The sequence below is a fragment of the Nomascus leucogenys genome, chromosome 1a, assembly GCF_006542625.1.
Source record: "Nomascus leucogenys isolate Asia chromosome 1a, Asia_NLE_v1, whole genome shotgun sequence".
NCBI lineage: Eukaryota > Metazoa > Chordata > Mammalia > Primates > Hylobatidae > Nomascus > Nomascus leucogenys.
Window position 1 is genome coordinate 89755157 of NC_044381.1, and position 21623 is coordinate 89776779.

The 21623-nt window shown below is 49.1% G+C and overlaps 1 protein-coding gene across 4 annotated transcripts in view; it reads right to left on the minus strand.

Annotated features, from left to right (window-relative positions):
* DPF3 (double PHD fingers 3) overlaps positions 1–21623 on the minus strand; it is a 282508-nt gene that overhangs the window by 85360 nt on the left and 175525 nt on the right. For all 4 annotated transcript variants that reach the window (XR_004030095.1, XM_030812922.1, XM_003263659.4 and 1 more), the window contains exon 6: positions 13461–13539. Coding sequence is in view for 3 of the 4 variants with exons in the window: in XM_030812922.1 (XP_030668782.1) it covers positions 13461–13539 (79 nt within the window). In the remaining variant the exon portion in view is untranslated. The remainder of the gene's footprint in view (positions 1–13460; positions 13540–21623) is intronic.

Genomic DNA, 21623 nt, shown 5'->3' on the forward strand with positions numbered 1-21623 from the left:
GAAAGGCCCCATGCTTGGTTTAATGCCCTGCTGTTGCCATCTTGAAATTCTTAATATTTATTGAACAAGGGCCCCCGCATTTTCATTTCGCACTGGACCCTACAAATCACGTAGCCAGTTCTAGAAGCCTGTTGGGTTCAGAGTGGAGATCTGAGACTAAGTTACTTCAAATAGCTGACCTGATAGTCTGAGAGCTGCCAAGGTGAACCCAGGTCCCAACCAGCCCTAAGTCAGGCATAAAATTCCCTTCTGAAATAATCTTGAAAGTCTGGCCAGACTGATTAGCTGCTCAGTAGTCATCATCTCAGTGCCATCAACCACCCAGGCCTGGCTTCTAGATCGGCTCTGCCCTCAGAGAGGCAGAATCTGCAGCAGGTAAGTGGGCAGGCTGGATCTGAACTGCCCGGGTTCAAGTCCCAGCTCCGCTGTTGACTCTGTGATCTTGGGCAAGTTACTAATCCTCTCTGTGCCTCAGCGTCCTCTCTGTAAAACAAGGTGGATCATGACAGCACACCTGCTCCCCGCAGAGAGACCCATATGAGGGAATGCATTTAAAACAAAGCCCAGCTCACGGGGAGTCGTGGCTGTTCTCAGCTGCTCTCATCACCACTGCTGTCAAAGTGGCCCAACAAAGAGAATAAACCCCAAAGTGGGGAGTTATTTCTCCTCTGAAGTCTGGAGTGGAATAGCAAGGAAAAGAGGGTGGGAAAAGAAACATTTTGAAAATAAAGTACTGGAACCATCTGCTCTCCTTTTATCATGTCGGCATTCTCACTCTGGAAATATCTGTCGTGCGGAATCAGCCTGAGCCCCAGGAGTGCTGAAGCAGCAGAGAGGGCCATGCCCCATCTTCCCACTCTCCTTCCCCGGAGGCAAGCGTTTTTGCATCATGCACCTTGAAGCCACCACTCCTGGGACGTCAGCCCTGCCTGTGCACGACCTAAGGTCCTTCTTTCCACCTTGGCAGGCGTGCACCTGGATTTTGTGTTCCTGGCACGGTGCACATGGAGAGCAGTGGCTGTGACAATAAGGGAAGTCCAGCTTGCCTTCTCTTTCTCCTTCCCCCTGGAGCGGATCCATCTGTCAAGCTGCAGAAGGAGTGTTTGCCCACTTCCCAATCCAGAACTGGATTCTGCATGCAGGACCTCCTGTCTGGAGTTACGGATGCCTTCAGTGCTGCTCCAAAATATTTACTGCACGCCCCCCACCCTCTTTAATCCTACTCTACTCACTCCTAGTCTGGGCGGGGGTCAGGGGGAGCGGGGAGGAGGAGGAATCAGGGGCAGCTTGTGTGAACAAAGCCGCTGCAGCAGACAGCAGAATCCTTCCTGCCGGGGAGAAGCGGCTGCCTTCCCCACTGATAACTTAATGACTCTGGCACATTTTCATCAGCCCAACTTGGAGCACACAGTGGGTATCTGAGCCAGTGGTTTCCGAGAGACTGAAAGCAGTGACTGAAGGCAATTACGGGATGAGCAACCCAGAGACAAAGCCTGGGCCCTGGGAGTCACCAGCCAGTCACCAGCCACATCTTATTCCCAGCTCTGCCCTGTGGCACTGACATACAACCCTGAGGACACCACTTCCTTCTCTCTGCAGCTGGACTCCCTCATCTGTCACCCAGACCCCACTGTGCCTGTCATCTGCCGGTGCCTCCAAGGCAACACACCTACCATCGGGCAGCACCCATTCCCATGCAGAATCTCACAGCTCAGGAGGCAAGGATCCCCATTCCACAGATGAAGAAACTGAGTCTGGGGGAGTTTAAGCAATTCTCTGGATGGCACAGCCAGAGTTTGAGCCCAGGTCTGTCTGCCGTTGAAGCATGTGACTGAAAGGTGCACTGGTGAGTCTCTGCTTGGCACTGCCTCCCTCCCCACCCACCCCAGTGGCCTGGGGCTGACTGGCGTGGCCTGCTTCACCCATGCTCCCTTGCTCTCGGCAAGAAGGAGGCACCAGCAGGAGAACAGAGAGTGGGAAGAAAAACATGTGGGGACTTGGGCCCTGCCCTGCTTGGGCACTGTGCTATACAGGGACTGTATAGGGGCCTACCTCCAAGACTCCAGTCCTGCCTGGCTCTGGGAACCCCATGTCTCCCCTGCTCCTTGGAGCTGGGGATAGGGAGGGCTTCCCGCTCTCCCTGTTAGCACCTTCATCTTGCCCACACCTTCATAATCACTCTGGCATCAAATTCCCTTCCATCCAGCCTTTCTGAGTGGAATCCCACGTCCTGCCAGATACCATTTTGACACATATTCACACCCTACCAGACCGGTTCATAGAAGTTTGGGGCCACCAACACCTCCCAACGACCCTCCGTCTTCCCTCTGCAGAACCATCTGGGGGATGGAGGAATTCCTACAACCAATTCCCCCGAGCAGGGAGAAGCCCCAGCTGAGAAAAGCCCTGTGTGACTCCCAGATACAAACTCAGATCGGGATAAAGCCCAGGAGATACTTCCAAAAGCCACCTGCTCAGACTGGGTACGCAGGGTACAGTTGTTCATCCCACAGCCACTTCAACTGGCCAGGCTTTTCTCAAAAGCCAGCAGTGGATCCAGCCCCCAGGTGGGCTTCTCCTCCCTCCCCTGCCCTTGAAGCTCAGAGGCCAGCAGACTCAGTGGCCTTCTAGAGACCGGGGATCTGGCCCTGGGTCTGATTCTAACCCGCTATGCACCCTTGGACATATTCACACCTTTCTGGGTCTTGATTTTCTCATCTGCAGAATATGGGGGTTGGATCAGATGATCTCTAAGTCCTTTGCATTCTAGCACTTCACAACTCTCTGTAGGTCCTGAAGCTATTATCTCCTCAATTGTGATAGGAAAATGATGAGGCTCCCAGGGGCTGGCTACACCCACCTCCCCCCACCCCACCCTGCACGGTTGGCAGCTGCCATCCCGTGGCTTCATACCTTCTTTCAGGCCACCCTTGATGCTTATTTTAAGCTGAATTCCTTTGGATGGAGACACAGGGGATTGGGGGTAGAGGTGGGGTAAAACACCCTGATTTTTCACAGCCACATTCCTTGGGGCCTGGCAGTGACCCAGGATCTATCAAACTCCAGTGACCCAAAAGTCCTGTGTCTTCATCAAGGGAGAGTGTCCTGCTTATTTTGGGAATTTACTAGATGTGAGGAAGAACAGAGACAAGCAACCAGACTCTCGTTTCAAAATATTCTATCACCTGATTTCTGGATCCTCAGCAGGGAAATGCAGAAACCCCTAAAACCAAAGCACTCCATGTGTTATGGGAATGTTTCCTGCCCTGCTGAGAAGCCAGGTAACAGAATGCAGGTGAACTCGGGAGGCTGCCTTCTTGGGTCAGCTAATTTGCAATGTGACCTTGGGGAAGTGACTTAATCTCTCTCAGCCTCAGTTTCCTCATCTGTAAAACAAGGGCAATAACAGTTTGTAGCTCATGGGAGCAGTGTGGGAACTGCAGGAGTTCATCTTCTTCCAGTGCTCAGCCCGGTGCCTGGCACACAGCACATGTTCAACAAACATCAGCTATTTGTGATCATTCATTTAACTTGATCAGACGACTCCCCCAGATCCTGCAGCAGCCAGGGCACAGAACACAACTGGGGCCCTGGCTTAGGTGTTAAATAAGTACCTTTTCTCGATTCGGTATAAAGAAAATAAACATTTATTGAAAATATCTATGAACCAAGCAGTGAGCTAATTGTTTTTACACATTGTCTCATTGAACCCTCTTGGAAACCTGCTAAGGTTAAGATTATTGTCCTCACCTAACAGACCAGAAAACCAAGGCTCAAAGTGGTTTTGTGATTTGCCTGAGGTCGTGGCTAGGAAGTGACCTGGTAAAGATTCAAATCCTAGCTTTCTGACTCCGGAGCCACTTTCTTCCAACTGGCATCCCTTGCAGGCTGGTGTCTTTGATTCTTGATTCTAGTGAGTCCTGCGTTAGCATGTCCTTAATGAGCTTAAATTAAGAGTGAAACCAAATTCTCTTTTCACTTTTACAATAAAAATAATTTAAATAATAAATGTCATTGTCAACATTTCTGGGGAAGGTAAAAAGAGAAAGGTCAAAAATCGGACCTGATTACCCTAAGCTGAGGCAGCCCCCAGGCTTCTGGGAATCTTGCTAGCATCCTCTCAAGATCTCTGTACACCTCCCATGCCAGGACATCAGTGCAGCCTCAAATGCTGAGCAGGCTTTACCTGTGAGTTCCAGGCTATCCAGTGTGATTCCCCGCCCCCTGCCTGAGGTAGGCCTTCTTCTACCTACAATATCAGTGTAAGCTCCTCAGTTCCTTTGAGGAAACAACAAATGTCCATTAGCATCTGTTAGACGTTTCTGCCTGGATTCCTGCCATTTCCACCAACTCATATGTCAGTTTCATCACGCTCCCAAAATTACTTCCCCTTTTAGGCTATTCCAGTTAAGCTACCCCTTGTGTCTCAGCGACCCAAGTGCAAGATGTCAAGAGTCATCATTGCCACCTCCCTCTCTCCTCTCTCCTGCTCTCCACACCCTGTCCATCATCTGCCGGGTTCTGTGAATTTCTCTTTCATTAAGTCTTCCTTGTCTGCCCCGTCTATTTCACTCCTGCTATCACCACCATCCAGATTTCATGTCTTCTCCTAGCTGACTACAGAAGGCTCTTCTCGGTCATCAGACTTCAGGCTTTCCTCCCTGAACACTGAATCCTACAGCTCAACCTTCCTAGAGATGTCCCTAGGATTGTCATGAATTACCACTGACCATGCAGGCCAACCTCTAAGCCAGGGGTCCCCAACCCCCCGGGCTACAGACTGACACCTGGGCTGCACAGCAGGAGGTGAGTGGCGGGCAGGCAAGCGAAACTTCATCTGTATTTACAGCCACTCCTCATCACTCACATTATCGCCTGCGCTCCACCTTCTGTCTGATCAGATTAGATCTCACATTGGATTCTCACAGGAGCACAAACCCTACTGTAAACTGCACGTGCAAGAGATCTAGGTTGCACACTCCTTATGAGAATCTAATGCCTGATGATCTGTCACTGTCTCCCATCACCCCCAGATGGGACCATCTAGTTGCAGGAAAACAAGCTCAGGGCTCCCATTGACTCTACATTATGGTGAGCTGAATAATTATTTCATTATATATTACAATGTAATAATCATGGAAATAAAGGGCACAATAAGTGTAATGTGCTCAAATCATCCCAAAACCTGCCCCCCGCCCCTGGTCCATGGAAAAATTTTCTTCCATGAAACCAGTCCCTGGTGCCAAAAATCTTGCGTACTGTGGCTCTAAGCACCGCAGCCTGATGTTCCCAGCAACCCTGGTCTAACTCTGTGCCCCCAGTCTCCCTACCCACATGCTCTGGGTTAGTCAAGCTGAGCCTTCTTCTTCCCTGGTATGCACATCCCACATTCCCTTCTCCAGACATTCATCAACAGTTTGGAAGCACCACTGTGCTGGGGCTGGGCTGCAAGTTGATTCTGGCCTGGGCCCTGCCCTCAGAAGGCTCACAGTCCAGCCTGAGGGAGCAGAGAAACAAATCGTCATCACACAATGTGGGAGGCAGCCTATCAGGAGGTAGGCACAAGGTACCAGCAGCTTTCGGAAAGGGGGAGTGATAGTGTGTGTGGTGGGGGAGGGAAGGAGAATGAGAGAGAAAAAAAAGAGAGAGAGAGATGAATGACTGGGATCAAATCTTGGCTCTGTCATTTATTCACTGTGGTGACCTCAGGAAAGTTAATTAACCCTTCCTCCCCCCAGTTTCCTTATCTGTAGGATAGAGATGACCAAAGCATCCATCTCACAGCACTTTTGTGGGACTTAAAGAGTTAACACAGATGAAGCCAACAGAATATTACAGGTCTATAATATAAGTCAACAAACTTCAGCATTATCATTATTACCACTTCCCCCTACCCCTGGGCACACCCATCCACCTCTGGGGGCCAATATCAATTCCATCCATGTCCCCCAAGGGCCTTCTTGGCATCCTGGGGCTGCACCCTCTGACACAGCAGCCCCTCTTCATGTGACCACTCCCTGCCCTGTTCCTTCAGTGCTCACTGTCCCCTCAATTAAATACTGCCAGGCAGTGTGCTATCTCCTGTGCAATATCAGCCTTTCTCCTTCCAAGTATATTGGAGAAAGAGAAAATAAGAAGACCAAGGTGGGGGAAACCTTTGTCAAGCACATGCCATGTGCAAAGCTTTTTATATACATCATCACAGTCAGCTTTCCCACCGTGCCCCATCCCCACCACACACCGGAGGACACGGAGACTCCTGCAGCAAGACGACTTTCTCCATGTCACAGATAACAAGCAGCAGAGCCACTCCAAAGTCAGGGCACATCCTGCTTCACCCAGCTCTCTGCAACCTGCCAGACCCGTCAGGCTCCTTGCTTTCCTATACTCCCCACCATGACTCAAAATAAGAGCGATCAAAGGCCATGCACCAGGCCCTGCAGCCTCACAGCTGTACTTCTAGGAAACAATAAAGCATTATGCAAAGGTATAGCTGGAACAGTGCTTTTAATAGTAAATGGATATTAGACTGTCTAAACAACTAACAGTAGAACATTGAGCAAATTATGAGACTTGTCCATAAGCTGTGGCACATCTGCATAATGGAACACTATACAGCCCTAAAAACTATGTTGTAAAATCTATTTATTGACACAGAAAGATATTCCCGATGTATCACTGAGTGTGGCAGAGGGGCATTAAAATGGTACGTATCATTTCTTAGTCGTCATCTGTGTGTGTGTGTGTGTAGACAGAGACAGAATTAATCCTAGAATGGAATACAGCAAAACAAAATGTAAGTTATCTCCAAGAAGTGAGATTATGGGTGACTTTTATTTTTTCTTTTTTTTTTTTTGAGACCGCGTTTTGCTCTGTCATCCAGGCTGGAGTGCAGTGGCATGACCTCAGCTCACTGCAACCTCCACTTCACATGTCTGTAATTCCTGATTATTCTGCAATAAACAAATACTATTTCCATAGAAAAAGTTATTTTAAAAAAATAATAAAAAGCACCTCTACAATTGTTAATATCTACCCTATTATGGGTCATCTAAATAGAAATAGGAATTGTCATGAAGTTTGCATCAGGAAACAGTTAGTGGAGAACAAGGTTGTGACTGAATAGAAAATAACTCCAGAGGATGTGGGTCACAGCCCAGAGAAGGCAGGTGTAGGTTAGAAGGTCAAATGCCAAGATGCGAGCCCTGGAGGAGAGGAGGCGGAGATAGGAGGGTCTAGGGACAGCAAAGAGAAACTCCACCCTCTCCGCAGGCCTGCCTCTGGCCAGTCCTGCCGGAACACCTGCAACCTGCGTCCATGACACAATGGCATTTAAATATTTAAACAGACCCAGCTTTGCTGGAACAGCGCACTCAGTCTCTAGGGATCAATCCCATGCCACAAGCCCCGCTCTACAAATCAAGTTTCTGGGGGCACCAAACCTTTCCTACCCTCCCCCAACCCACCCCCAACCAAGGACCTGCAAGACAACTGAGTGATGAGCCCAGCTTCCCTTCCGCGACAAAGGCAGTGAGCCCGAAGGCCACATTATTGGCTTTTCCACTGCAGCTTGAAGTGAAAAGCACGTGAGCCTTAAAGAATATGGGCCTTAATGCCCTCAAAAAAAAGCTTTTTTTTTTTTTTTTTTAGCAAAACTGCAAGAGTCATCTAACTCTCCCTGCTGCACTCCGGTAGGGGTAAAACCAGGGTAGTTTGAAAGATGTTGAGGCCAAGCAGATTTTCTGGGACTGCCTTGGGTTCAAGCTTTTGTCTGTCCAATCCACAGATCCACCCATCCCATCGCACCTCTTGGCCTGTGGCACAGTTTCCCATGGTATTCCCCAATCCACTGCTCCCTTCATGTCCTCCAGACATCTTGCCTCCCTAGCAAAGAGCATCATTGTTAAGCTGCTGCCTGGGAAGAAAGGCGCCACTGTGAGGGGAAGGAGTGCTGATCAGGGCAGTCTGGAGGCCCAAAGGAGGAGCCATCCCCTCATGGACAAAGGAGGAAACCAGTGCCATAGCGATGGAGGTGTAGAACCAGGACTGGATGTCCAGCCTGCTCCTCCCATCAGCCTGATACCCTTTTCTCTGAAGTACACCACTGCCAAGAAACAAGACACTTTAGAACAAGAAGAGACCCTAGACCCTATTCTGATACTACCCCCGCTGGTTGTGGCAACACACTCCCCGACTGGGTTTCTAGAAGGGAGGCAACAGGGTGAAGTGGCCACACAACTGAAGATGCACATCTGTAGGGTGGAGGTGGTAGAGAACAAAGACTTTGCTGAGACAGAGGTTGCCTTGAGAGGACCCACTCCTGGTGTGTGACACTGGACGTGACTTAGGAGTGAGTAATGCTTCTAGGAGGGCTTTAGCCACGTCTATTTGCCTTTCGTCACTAATCTGGCCTAATGCCCTAGTTGGGGGGAGTGATTTTAATAGATTTAAATTTAAAAGGCTGCAAATCATATAATTCATTCCATCCTACTTCAGTTGTAATTACTACCTGACTCCAGCCTGCCAGCCTGATGCCTAGAAATTGCCCATCAACAGCGGCCAGGGCTTCACCTCATAAGTAAGTTGTCCGTGCTCATTAATTAACTTTGAAAACGTTTTTTCCGCAGCCCTCAAGAGAACCAAACTCCAGGGTAGGAGAGCATATGTAAGGGGCAGTTAGTATGGAAGATGTCCTAGGGTGGGGCGGTTCTAGAGTTGAGGACACTGGGATCAGATCCCAGTGTTTACATCCTAGATCCCAGCTGTGTGACCATGGACAAGGCCCTACATCTCTCTGAGCCTCAGTTTCTTCACAGTAAAGTGAGGTCAACTGTCCCTGCCTCTCCAGGTTGGTGTGGGGGTTTACAGAGATAATCCATGTGAAACACTTAGCCTAGCACTCTACACACCCTAAGCACCTACTCACAGGAATTAAGACCATGATTCAGAAAACCCTTCGAGGAAAAAAGAAAGCTTCCTACACTGCTTCCCTTGTGTCTAGCAAAAGGGCATATGCCTGCTTTGCTCCTCCCTGCATGGCTAATGCTTAGAGACAAAATGTTCTCCCTGAATATCACATCGTCATCACCAACTTCTTTTCTATGATGTTTCTTGAACAAAGAAAATGGAAAAGTGGGTCTCTCATCAGGAGTCTGCTCCAATGACGCTAACAGAAAAATTTGGGCTTGGGAGCAATTAGGAAGAGAAGAGGCAAACTCCTGAAATGACTTTTTAAACTTTCTAGCAGCCCAAACCCAAGGATTCCTTCCACATGCCTGTCCCCGGTTATCATCCCGCCTATAAAATGGGGCTAAGATACTGTTAGGATTTAAAGCAATTAAGTGAATTAAAAATCAAGCACTGGATAGCTGAGCTGTATATCAATGCGAAATAAATGGAAAGAATAGATTCTAAGGAGACCAACTAAAACACTGATGCAAGCCAGTGGCAACCTGCCTGGAGAATTCCTGGAGACTCCAGAATGTCCAGATGCAAAAAGCAGAAAATAATAAGAGCTGAGCAGTCAGGAGCCAGAAGCCTTCATGTTTAAACGAAGTAGGCTTGTCACTGTCAAAAGCCAGTATACACAAGAATCCCCTGAAGAGCTCTCAGAAAATGCAGGCCCCTTGGCCTTCCCTCCAGTGATTCTGATACCGGAGGTCTGATGTGGAGCCCAGGAGTCTGAATTCTAAGAAGCGTCTAGGCATTGCTGTGCAGCTGGTCCAGGCCTACACTTTCACAGACACCAACAGCCTTTTCCACAATGTCCTATTCAGTTGCTTTCTTTGTGCATAAGAAACACTTTTCCTTAAGCAAGAGATTAAAAGGGGAGGAACAGAACTTTAACCCTTAAGCTTGGTAAACTTTCAAGGTAATTAAAAGAGACTGGTTACTTGCTGGAAAACAAAGCATTCATACATCCATACACCATGGATTGGGTAAAACATAAATCATGTTCAGGTGATTTAACATTGCTCTGCGATGGAAGAAATTCAATGACTGGGTAAAAGGCATCAAGCAAACTCTCTATCACCTGGAGTTAGCAGCTACAATAACATTCAAGCCACCCATTTTGAAAAGGAAGCTTGGAGCAAGAACACATAGGACCACTATATTCAGGAATGCATTCCAGGAAGGGTTAAATAAATCACATCAGAATATAGCTTATTACCACTCCACATAAACCCAGAAAGGGGTTGGGGTCCAAGGTGATCTAATATTTTCATAAATAACTTGAAAGATGGAGTGGGAATTATGCAAATCACACCATAGATGATACAAAAATGGCAGGGATGGCAAATCTGTGGAGAATGAAATTTAACTACTGGGCAATGTCTTTAAATTTGCCTTTATTGAATCTTGTATATTGAAGTCACATATTATTGGATCTGTTTATTGAGACTCAATGGGACCAAATGCAGAGTGATTTATGGAAGAAGGAATAATCAAATGCATAAGTAGAAAAGAGCATGCACCTGGAGAGGCATCAACACTGGGGCTGGGACGGGCTCCAACTAGTAAACTGTTGAGAGGGTGGACAGGGCATAAATAAGGAGATACGTCTGCTGCTCTTTGAGCCACGTGGACTTGATGCTACTTCCTAGGAGTGCCATGCTTAAGTGTAGACCTGGAAGGGAATTCCAAGCAGGGTGCCACAGAGACTATGTGGTGGGGCCCTAAGTCAACCAAGAATACGTGGGATGTTCAGAAGGTCTCCCAGATGGACAAAGCCGTAATGTGCCTATTCGTAGGGGAAAGATGCGCAAACGACAAGGGGACCTGTAGGAGAGAAAATCTTCAGCTCCTATTAAGGAAAAACACTCATTCGAAGCACAGCTGGCATCATGGAAGAAAGGGCAGCTTATGGTAACACCATCCCTGGGGACGATCTAGGAGGCGGCCAGACACCTCTCTCCTTAGGATGCATTAGAGATTATTAAAAGCACTCCTTGCCCAGTTTGGGGGTGGGGGGTTGGGCCTTGTGACCTCTCCAAAGGTCATTTCTATCCCAAAGGATCACATGTCTGAAGGGCACCAGATAAAAATAAAGTCTATTAATCACCGAGCTGCCACACAATTTCCTAAGAGAGCCAGAACAGAGAAGGGCAATCGACGGTGGCCCCTGCTCCACCAAGGGAGGGAGAGGAGGCAGAACGCATGCAGACAGAGCCAAGAAAGCAGCCGCTGAGACTTCCAGAAAGCCTGCCGTCAGGCCTCCCAGGCACTACAGGGCACACAGAAGGCAGGAGAGAGCTTGCGCGGAGTGCATCGAGAGAAGCAAACAGCACTGAGAGTCCCGAAACAAAGCCACAGGGACTCAGGAGACAGCGTGTGATGCAAGCACTTTGCAGAAAGAGGGGTGCCCGGTAAGAAAGGGATGCCCACAAAGGGCACTTCATGGAGATGATCCACAAGGAGGCAGAAGTCAGAGGCAAAGGTGGGAGGAGAGGAACTGGGAGGGGGGTGAAGTCGGAGAAAAGGGCACACAAGTGTGTGTGTCTGGGAGTCCATGGGATTATGATTGGCTGGGAATCCAATGAAAGCTGTAGAGATAGAGCAAAAAGGGATCCCACTGTCTATGGTAGCAGACAATTACATATGAAGATAAAGCATTTTAAAAGAGGAACAAAGGGCTCAGTGCGGTGGCTCACACCTGTAATCCCAGCACTTTGGGAGGCCGAGGCAGGAGGATCACTTGAAACCAGGAGTTCAAGACCAGCCTGGGCAAGACCCCATCTCTACAGAAAATTTTAAAAACTTAGCCAAGCGTAGTGGCACAGGCCTATAGTCCTAGCTACTGCATATGCTGAGGCAGAAGGATTGCTTAAGTCCAGGAGGTCAAGGCTGTAGTGAGCTATAATCCTATGATTGTACCACTGTACTCCAGCCTGGGTGACAGAGCAAGAGCCTCTCTTAAAAAATTAAATAAATAAAAATGAATAAAAGAAGAATGTAGTAGCAATGCCCCAGTTCCAAAGCAGTTGTTGGCAGTCTTGATAGATGTGCTGTCAGGCCAAACACAGCGAGAAAGCCCAAGGTGGTCTGAGGGCCCTTCCCAGCCCGTGGCCTAGGGCCAGTCTCTCAAGGGTCAGCATGCTGGGGCTTCTACATATCAGAGCGAAACTGAACGCCATGTAGGAAGCAAGACCCAGGCCAAGGCAGGCACCTCCTGGTGCTGCCAAAAGGCATCAGACCCCATGCCCTGCTCCCTCCTCATCCTGGACTGGAACTGCTTTGGGGTGGAGACGTTACCTGCAGGAGTCATCTCAGGAATGGCATCTGCATGGAGTATTAAGCATCCAAATGGGAGTCATGGAGTTTGAGTTCTTCTAGCAAAATGTTCTCCAACCAGCTTTCACCCCATTGGACACAGAACAACTTTTTGAAATCAAAAGAGGGCAGTGAAGGGGGAGACAAAAGATATCACCCCCAGCGTGCTCCCTGGGCCCCCCCACCCCACCTCACCAGCTCTCTCCCTGCCTTCAGGGAGACTGCAGACCCTGGCGAGATGGGTGGGACACCCAGAGGGAGACCTGTGCCAGGGTCCAGCCTCGACTGTTTCACTGCCATCCTCGCTGCAACCCCTTCCCTCCTATGGCGAAGCTCTGCATCCTCAGAGAGGAGAAGATGGCAAGTGAAGATCATTAGGAGGGTGGTGGCGAGGGCTGCCCTCCCACAGAATGAGCAAATGGTACCCAGTACAGTGAGAAGATGACTAGGGCACAGGTTTTCAATCTGCCACCCAGTGCTCTGCTGCCTGGAGCTGACCACATCCCTCATCAAGCTGCAGGTTTCCCGAGGTCCACCCACTGCCCTGGCTCCCTGCAACACCCCTCCTGTGGGCTCCCTAGCTCTGTCTGCACACCCTAAACTCAGGAGCCAGCCAGGCAGTCGCTTGTCCAAAAGATGTTTCTGAAGCAAGCAAGAAAGGCTGGAGATGGATCGAGGGCCATTTATTAAAGTAAGTCATCGTCATAGAAAGATTCATAACTTGCCCTACCTAGGACAGGAGAGGAAGAGGGAAAGGAAATTAAAGGGAAACAAATGAAAAGCCATGACGAGCCAAGTACCTTTGTCGGAGGGTTTTGAGTTATGCTTTTGTTTGTAACTCTCTGAAATACAGAAAGAAATAAAGGATGAATCTTAAAGGAGACAGAATGCGTGAGAGAGAGAGCTGGAGGAGAGCCACGCAGGAGGCATGGCAGGAGGTGGGGGCGCAGAACTGAGGGTGGGGGCCACCCCAGCTGGCTTCCCCTCTGCAGAAACCCCCCGGGGCAGCAGTGGCCCAAGGAAGTGGTGACTGCGGTGGAGGCGGCAGGCGGGTAAGCTGGGGTGCAGACAGAGAGGAAGAGGTGAGCACACACTGAGGCTGGCAGGCGGACGGCCAAGGAAGCACAAGGAAGGGGGGCCTGGGGGCAGGGGCAGAAGGAGGAAGGAAGGTGGGACCGGCCCATACTTACTGTCACAGACGTAAGGTTTGTCGTGGTCTTCCTGAGAGGCGGCGTCGTGCCTCCTCCTGCCCCCCGCAGAGCCGCGAGCCTGGGGAGACATTGGGATACAGGATGCTTGTTACCATGGTCATCACTACAGCTCTGGAGCATGCGCTCTGCAAGCTCCTTACACCATCTTCATCCCAACTTTTGTGCCAACACCAGTCCCATCTTACAGGCGAGGAAACTGAGGCCCAGAGAGGTCAGGGGATGTGCCCCCAAATCACTCAGTTGCTCACCTGTATCATCTCATTAAATTTTCACAACTCCAAGAGATGGTTTCTACTAGGGTCCCCGTTTTACAAATCAAAGGACTGAAGCGACAGAGAGGTCAAGGAGCTTGCCCAAGGTCATTCGGCTACTCAGGGCAGCCGTACTGAAAAGCCCTCCTCTACCAAATTCCCACACACTACCGTGCCACTGAGGCCGCTTCCTCCTGCTCCTTAGCCTCCTAGCTTCACTGACACAGCTGAGGATGACAACCCCAGGCCCCTCGGCAGACCAGCTGATGCATGTATCAGGAGCAAGGCCTGATGGGGGCAAGGAGGCATAATTGTAGTTGTCTTCCTAGGTTTCTGTGTCCATCTCCCCAGTGTCCCAAGAGCCAGACAGTCCTGACATCCAGGCCCAGTGCACGAGTGTAGATATAGGGGAGCTCCTGCCACCACCCCATGCTTGGCCTACTCAGCAGGGGTGGGCTTCGGCTAAGGCCTCCCTGTGTGGTCTGCCTTGGGCCTCCAGCCAGTGACGAAGACCTTGACCCCCATGGTCTCCTGGGCTGGACTTCTGATACCACCACCCTGTGTGAATCTCCCAGGGTGGCGGTGGAATGAGCTCTACCTTCAAGAATCAAAGAGCCCAGTCAGAGAGGTTGCTGGCAGCTCTGCATCCCCAGGGCGGTGGTGACAAGAACACAGCGAGGTTTATTTTTAAACCTTTGTAAGTCCCACACTGGTCACGTGTGTAGCACCCTCGCCTCTCCAGGTCATTCTTTGGTAATGAGTAGCAGTCAACTCCCAACCAAGGAAAGGGCCTGTCGGGGTCTTTGGGGACAGAGAGGAAGGGGCAGCAGGTGAGGAATAAGACCTGGCAGCAGCCTGGGGTGCAGGGGAAATGGGGCAGCCCCTGGGGCCTGGCTTGGAAAAGTGGCCGTGGGGACTTGATGGTGGAAAGGCCTGGGATACTCTCACACACACACTCACACTGTGCACACACACACTCCATGCACACACTCATCAGGGACTTCACAGTGGAAAGGGCTGTACCCTAGGCCTGCAACACACACACTCAGAAAACACACCCACTTCCCAATCAACACCACCTGCCAAGCTACCACCTCTGCCACCTCCTCAGCTTCTCTCTCTCCAAAACAAATTCCACTTCCTCCCCCCCTCCCACCGGTCTCCCTCCCCACCCCACCCCTGCAGCGCTGACAGCCAGCAGCCCTCCTCCCCTCGCCCTCATTACTCAGAGTTGACCCCAAGAGGGATCTGTAGGTGCTGGCAGTCACCCCGGGCACTGACAGGCCTCCTGCCTGCCCGCACTGCCGAGGGTGGTCACCCTCAGCTGCCCTCCCCCTCCACACCCCTCTGTGAAGCCAGGGACAGCTTGACATGCAGCCCGCAGCCCTGTCACAGCCGCCTCTGAGCAGGTGAAAGCAAGTCAAGCAGAATGACGAGGCAACAGCAGACTGGGGAAGGGGCTCTGGGAGACTAAAAATACCTCCAGGGGAAGGGGAGGAGTCGAGCAGAACTGGATGTACGAGGGCTTCTGGGGGAGCTGCCAGCAGGAAAGGGAGGGTGCTGTGGGAGCCAGGTTTTCATCTCCTGCAGCAGGGCTGACCGGCAGAGTGACTCTGTGCCACACTCCCTTTGCCTCAGTTTCCTCAATTGCAAAATGGGGATCGTGTCTATAGGGCACTTCAGGGGACATGCAAGGGACTCTTCCTGAGGCAGTAGCACTCTTAGGGTCTCTTAGAAGATCTCAGGTTTGGAAACTCAGAATCCTACTTGTCCTGCTCAAATGTCACCTCCTCAGAGAAGCCCTCCCTGACCAACTTAGATCCACTCACACCCTCTCCATCGTTTTCTTTCCCCTCCCGTTTCATCATGGCACTGAGCACTGTCTGGCATTAGATTATACCTGTGTTGGTTTACAAGTTGATTTTGTCTCCCCTACATGGAGAGACAAACATGGTGGAGACCATGTTTATTTTGGCCACCACTATCCTCAGAACCTGGCACAGGGCCAGCCACATAAGAAGCACTTAATAAACATTTGCCAAATAGATGAATCAATCAGGCAGGCAGCGATTCAGTCATCTCTGGTTCTTCTCCTCCTCTCTCTGTATCCAAATGCTATTGTTTCTTCCTCCAAAGGCCATCTAGGCTCTGCATTTCCTCTCCATTGCACACCCTAATCCAGGAGCTCATCGACTGACCCCTGAGCTGTTCAAAGAACCCACTAAAGGGGATCTACCTCCACATTGCCCCCCAGTCCACCCTAACGGGGAATCTACCTCTACATTGCCCCCCAGTCCACCCTAACGGGGGATCTACCTCCACACTGCCCCCCTAATCCAACCCACAGGACTTTCAGACCATTAGACAAAGGGATGAAAGACAGGAGCCCATGGTCATAGGTTCATGCATTCACACATTCATTCATTCATTGCCATCTACAACCCACTTACACAGCCAGTGGCAACCTAGTGCTGATCCCCTCGGGTTCACCCCATGATCGTGCTCTCCTCTGCCCATGCACATCTGATCCAGGCTTTGCCCTTGCTAACCTCCACTCCTCCAAGAATCTTCCTCTTGCCACACTAAGGAGTGAAAAGAGCATCCGCTTAAAGTCAAATAGACACAGGTTGAAACACCAGCTATGTGTCTTGGGCAAGTTACTTCTCTAAGCTTTAGTTTTCTCAACTGTAAAATGAGCACACCAACACCTATATAGCAGAGCTGTTGAGAGAGTTTGAGCTTGGAGTGTGTGAAACCACAGGGGACAGCACTAAGTCCACAGGAAGCACTCAACACATCATTTCCCCCCTCCTTGCCTAGGCTGATCTCTCTCCTCTGAACTCCTGTTGCCTTTGGTTAGTGCACAGTCAGGTGCCTGCTGTTTCTAATGGTATCATGGGTATTAGCATCTTCTTCCCAGTTTGATTCTAAGGTCCTTGAGGGCAAAAATGACATTCTGTACTTTATTATGACCCCCTAACACTTAGCGCATAGCGTGCAAAGCTCTTTTGCATATAGTAGCTCAGTTAATTCCTACAATGCCCCTATGAGTTAGACCAAGTAGTGTTATGATTCCTATCTGGCCCTTGATGAAGCAGGTTCTCACCTGTCCACAGTCCCAGGGCCAGCAGAAGGAGCAGGACCTAGGTCTCCAGGCTCTGTTACAGAAAGCTTTGAAGGTGACCAGCCAAAGGAAGCCAATCCTCCTTCCCCAAGAGCTGCCCACCCTACTTCACTCCTCCCTACCCGCATTCCCACACTGCTGGGCCATGGCAGCCATGAGTGTACCACATGGCCCTGTCCCACTGGCCACAGTTGATTGGCTGGCTCGGGAGTAGTCACCTGATCCAAGCTGGGCCAATCAGATCCTACCTCCAAGGGGTTTAGAATTAGAAAACAGTGACCCTCGTTAGTATAGGCCACTTGAATTGAGGGCCCGTACATTCAGGAGCCTTATGGGGCCATGTACACACGGAAGCAGGAAGAATGAAGGAGGGAGAAGTAGAGGCCAGAAACTACCTGGGTTCCTTACTGTTTCCCAATGCTAAGTCCCTGCCACGTTCCTGCTCTTCCTGTGGTTTGGATCTTCAAAGGTTGCTCAAATTTGGGGCAGTGGCCTGGCAGTTTTTCAAATCCTTCCCATTTTTATTGAAGCTGAAAGACCCTTGACTAGGACAGACTCGGTCCCAAGCACAGAGCTAAATCTTCTATATCAGTTGTTCTCAAATAGTGTGGCCCAGGAATCCTGGGGGATCCCTGAGTGTCCTTTCAGGGACTCTGCAGTGTCTGAACTATTTTCATAAGAGTCCTAAAATGTGATTTGCCTTTTTCACTCTCACACTCTCACAGGCATCCAATGGAGTCTTCCAGAGGCGACATGACATGTGATGATGCTGTCACTGCGTGTGTATTCTCTAGTTTAAAATTTGTTTTATTTTCCTTTTAAATATTTTTTATTGGGCCACCTCTTAAACCACAATAGGTTCAGAGAGACTCCCTTTTTAATTTCTAAAATGGCAAATATCATTAGTGATATGAATATCACTGGCTATAACCTGAATAACAGCCTTTGGGGGCTCTCAGTGTAAGGAATTCCTGAAATCAAAAAAAATTGAGAACCACTGCTCTACACCCTTGCTTTTTTATTTTTTTATTTTATTTTTTTGTGAGACGGAGTCTCACTGTGTCGTGCAGGCTGGAGTGCAGTGGCTCAATCTCGGCTCACTACAACCTCCACCTCCTGGGTTCAAGAGATTCTCCTGCCTCAGCCCCCTGAGTAGCTGGGATTACAGGTGCATGCCAGCATGCCCAGCTAATTTTTCATATTTTCAGTAGAGACGGGGTTTCACCCTGTTAGCCAGGATGGTCTCAATCTCCTGACCTCGTGATCCACCCGCCTTGGCCTCCCAAAGTGCTGGGATTACAGGCGTGAGCCACCACGCCCGGCCTTTTTGTTTTTTTGAGATGGGGTCTCACTCTGTCACTAGGGCTGGAGTGCAGTAGCACAATCACAGCTCACTGAAGCCTTGACCACTCAGGCTCCAGTGATCCTCCCACCTCAGCCTCCCAAGTAGCTGTAACCACAGGTGCACACTGCTATGCCTGGCTAATTTTTTCAGAGATGAGCTCTCGACATGTTGCCCCCAGGCTGGTCTCAAACTCCTGAGCTCAAACCATCCTCCCACCTCGGCTTCCCAAAGTGCTGGGATTACAGTTGTGAGCCACCGCACCCAGCCTACACCCTTGCTATTTAAAGTGTGGTCCTGACACCAGCAGCTCCAGCATCACTTGGGAGCTTATTAACGAGGCAGGAGCTCAGCCCCCACCCCATGGACCTACTGCATCAGAATTTGTATTTTAACAAGATCCTCAGGTGCTCCATATGCACCTAAAGTTTGAGAGGCACCTGAACACCATAGTACATAAATAAATACTTCATGATTGATTGATAGTTGATTAATTGATAATACTCACATGGATGACTCACAAGAATCTCATGAATTTTAAAGAGCTTTGACTTCCTGGGCTGAAGTTACCATAGACACAATTATTAATTGTTGGGCTCCCCTCACCACTCAGAGAATACCCATTATCAAAGTTCCAAGAGTTATTCCCTTTGCTTGCACCCTCCTGATAATATCTAGGCAGTATGAAGCACTCAAAACTTACTGATGAAGAAACGGAGGCCCAGGGTACTTATACAATTTGGCCACCATCACAGAGGTTACATAATTCATCCAACGTGTAGTAAGTGGTAGAGCTGGAATTTGAACTTGCAGGGTCTAAGTTCAAATAAAGCAGAGCCTATTCTGTAATCCCTACCTTAGCCCTGGCCTCCTCAGTGAGCACACAAAGCACCTGGGGGCTTGTCAAAGTGCAGACTCTAATTCTCATTAATCTAGTGTGGAGTCTGGGCTTCTGCATTCCTAACGACCTCCCAGATGATATTAATGCCACCATCCAGAGACCACACACAGAGGTGTCAAGACTTAGACTGCCTCTAGGTTCTGACAAGACAAATGGGCATAGTTGTTCTCCAGTGCCAGCAGCAGCTGGAATATACCACTTAAAGGGTGGGCAACGAGCTGGGCATGGTGGCTCATGCCTGTAATCCCAGCACTTTGGGAGACCCGGACAAGAGGATCGCTTGAGGCCAGGAGTTCCAGATCAGCCTGAGCAACAGAGTGAGGCCCCCATCTCTAAAACATAATAATTATAAAAATAAAGCGTGGGCAAAACAGCTGAACTGAGGCTGTGAGTGCAGCAGCTTCACACACCCCAGCACAGGAGGCTTGCTCACAGCCTTCTGGGTCCTTCCATGGCTCCACACATGGGTAACACGTCCGCAATATCACTGTACAACATGGAGCCATTCAGCTGCTGCTTGGCCAGTATCTGGTGGGCCCAGAGCCAGTCTAGGCTCCATCCCGCCTCCTCACTGTGTTCAGGCCTCTCTCATCTCCCCTACAGCTGAAATATGACTTTTCTTTCTCTTTTCCATCATTCAATCATTCATTCAACAAGCTAATCATTGGCTATATGCTGGGCCCTGGGCCAGGCATGAAGTCAGAGGAGAAAGCACAGACCTGTGTTCAAACCTTAGCCTCTTCCTTACTAGGCTGAGTGACCTTGAACAAATTGCTTAACCCCCCTGGGAGCAATAGTGCCAACTTAGGGAAATGAAAGAAGTTCGGACCAACAGAAATACAATGATGTGAGCCACACTCATCATTTTAAAATTTCCAGCAGCACATTTTTTTTAAAAAAAAGAGATAGGTGCAATTAATTTTAATAATATATTTTATTTAACGATATATCCAAAATACGATAATCATTTAATCAATATAAAAATTAAGAATGAGATGTTCTGCATTCCTTTTTCATACTAAGTCTTCAAAATGTCGTGTGTATTTTACATTGACAGCACATTTGCATTAGGACGAGCCACGTTTTGAGGACTCAGTAGCCACATGTGGCCAGCAGCTGCCATAATGCACAATGCAGAAAGAGAGATGGTAGTCTAAAGCACCTGGCACAAAGCCATCACTCTCCATGTGGTAGCTCTTGTTATACAGAGCCCATCACACTGCCTGGTTTACAGGAAGTACACAGTAAGTATACTTGGTTGCAGTGACTGCTGATGTTTTCACAGACACCCAATTCATATCTACTGACCGCAAGCTCAATCTTCTAAATGTAGGTTGGGGAGAAGGTGTGAAGAGGACCATTTCCCACACTCGAGTCACTTTGGTTGGGGGAGAGAAGGAAAGGAAGTGGGTCTGGACATACACAGCTCTTTGGGAGTTCACAAAAGGCCCAGGAAGTCCAAGCTCAAAAGTCTCCCTTAATAATGGAATTTGATTTTCTTTTTAATATTCTCCCCTCCATGAATGGGTCTAGGCCAGTTTATCAATGGCTGCAAAAATCATTAAGTAAAAACTTGATGAGGAACTATATAAGGGAGAGATCAGGCTGACAACACTCAAATCTACTGATCAATTAAAATACCACTCAAAGCAGAACTGGACAAGATATGCCCCTGATGTGATACAAGAAGAACCTATCGCCATCTAGGAAGGATTCTTGCCTCCCCCCAAGAAATGTTTGTACACACGTACACAAACACACACACACACACACACACACACACACACACACACACACACCTTGAATCTAAGCAAGTTTCTAATCAAACTACCAGTTTTCAGGAAACACAGAGGATGGAGAAAGACATTAAATACTACCCTCCCACCACTTCTAGAATGTGAGAAGTTCCACAAGACAAACAACCCAAATTCTTCAACAAATTAATGGCATGGAGAAAAAAAAATGTGTGTGGTGGGGTGCAATACAGAAGAGAATACAGAAGAGGTATGCCGTGGAATCCAAGAGACTTCGGTTTCAAACAAACCGACTATAAAATGGCATTTTTTGACAAAGGGGGAAATGATAAGGGACTAGATAGTAGGTATTATAACTATTATATTATTGGGTATGATAATGATATTTGTTAAAGACACACACTGAGATATGTGTCAGTTAAATGATAAGATGTCTAGAACTTGTTTTCAAATACTCCAGAAAAAAAATTGAACAAACATAAACCAACAAAAAGTAGGAGAAAAGAAGAGATGAGCGAAGATAGCCAAAATCTTGCTAAGTGACGAGGCTGGTCCCAGCTGTACCAGAGGTGCACCATCAGAGAGCTGCCCGCCTGGCCCCTGCACAGGCTGCACAGCCCCACACTGCGACAGGCTGGAGCATCTCAGCTCAGTGTGTGCGGCACTGGCCGATGTGCAGCAGCCGCCTGGGCACTTGCTTCTAATACAGTATAAAGCCCTGCCCCAGAGCTCCTAAAGCAGAATTTCTGAGTGGGGTCCTGGGAATCTGC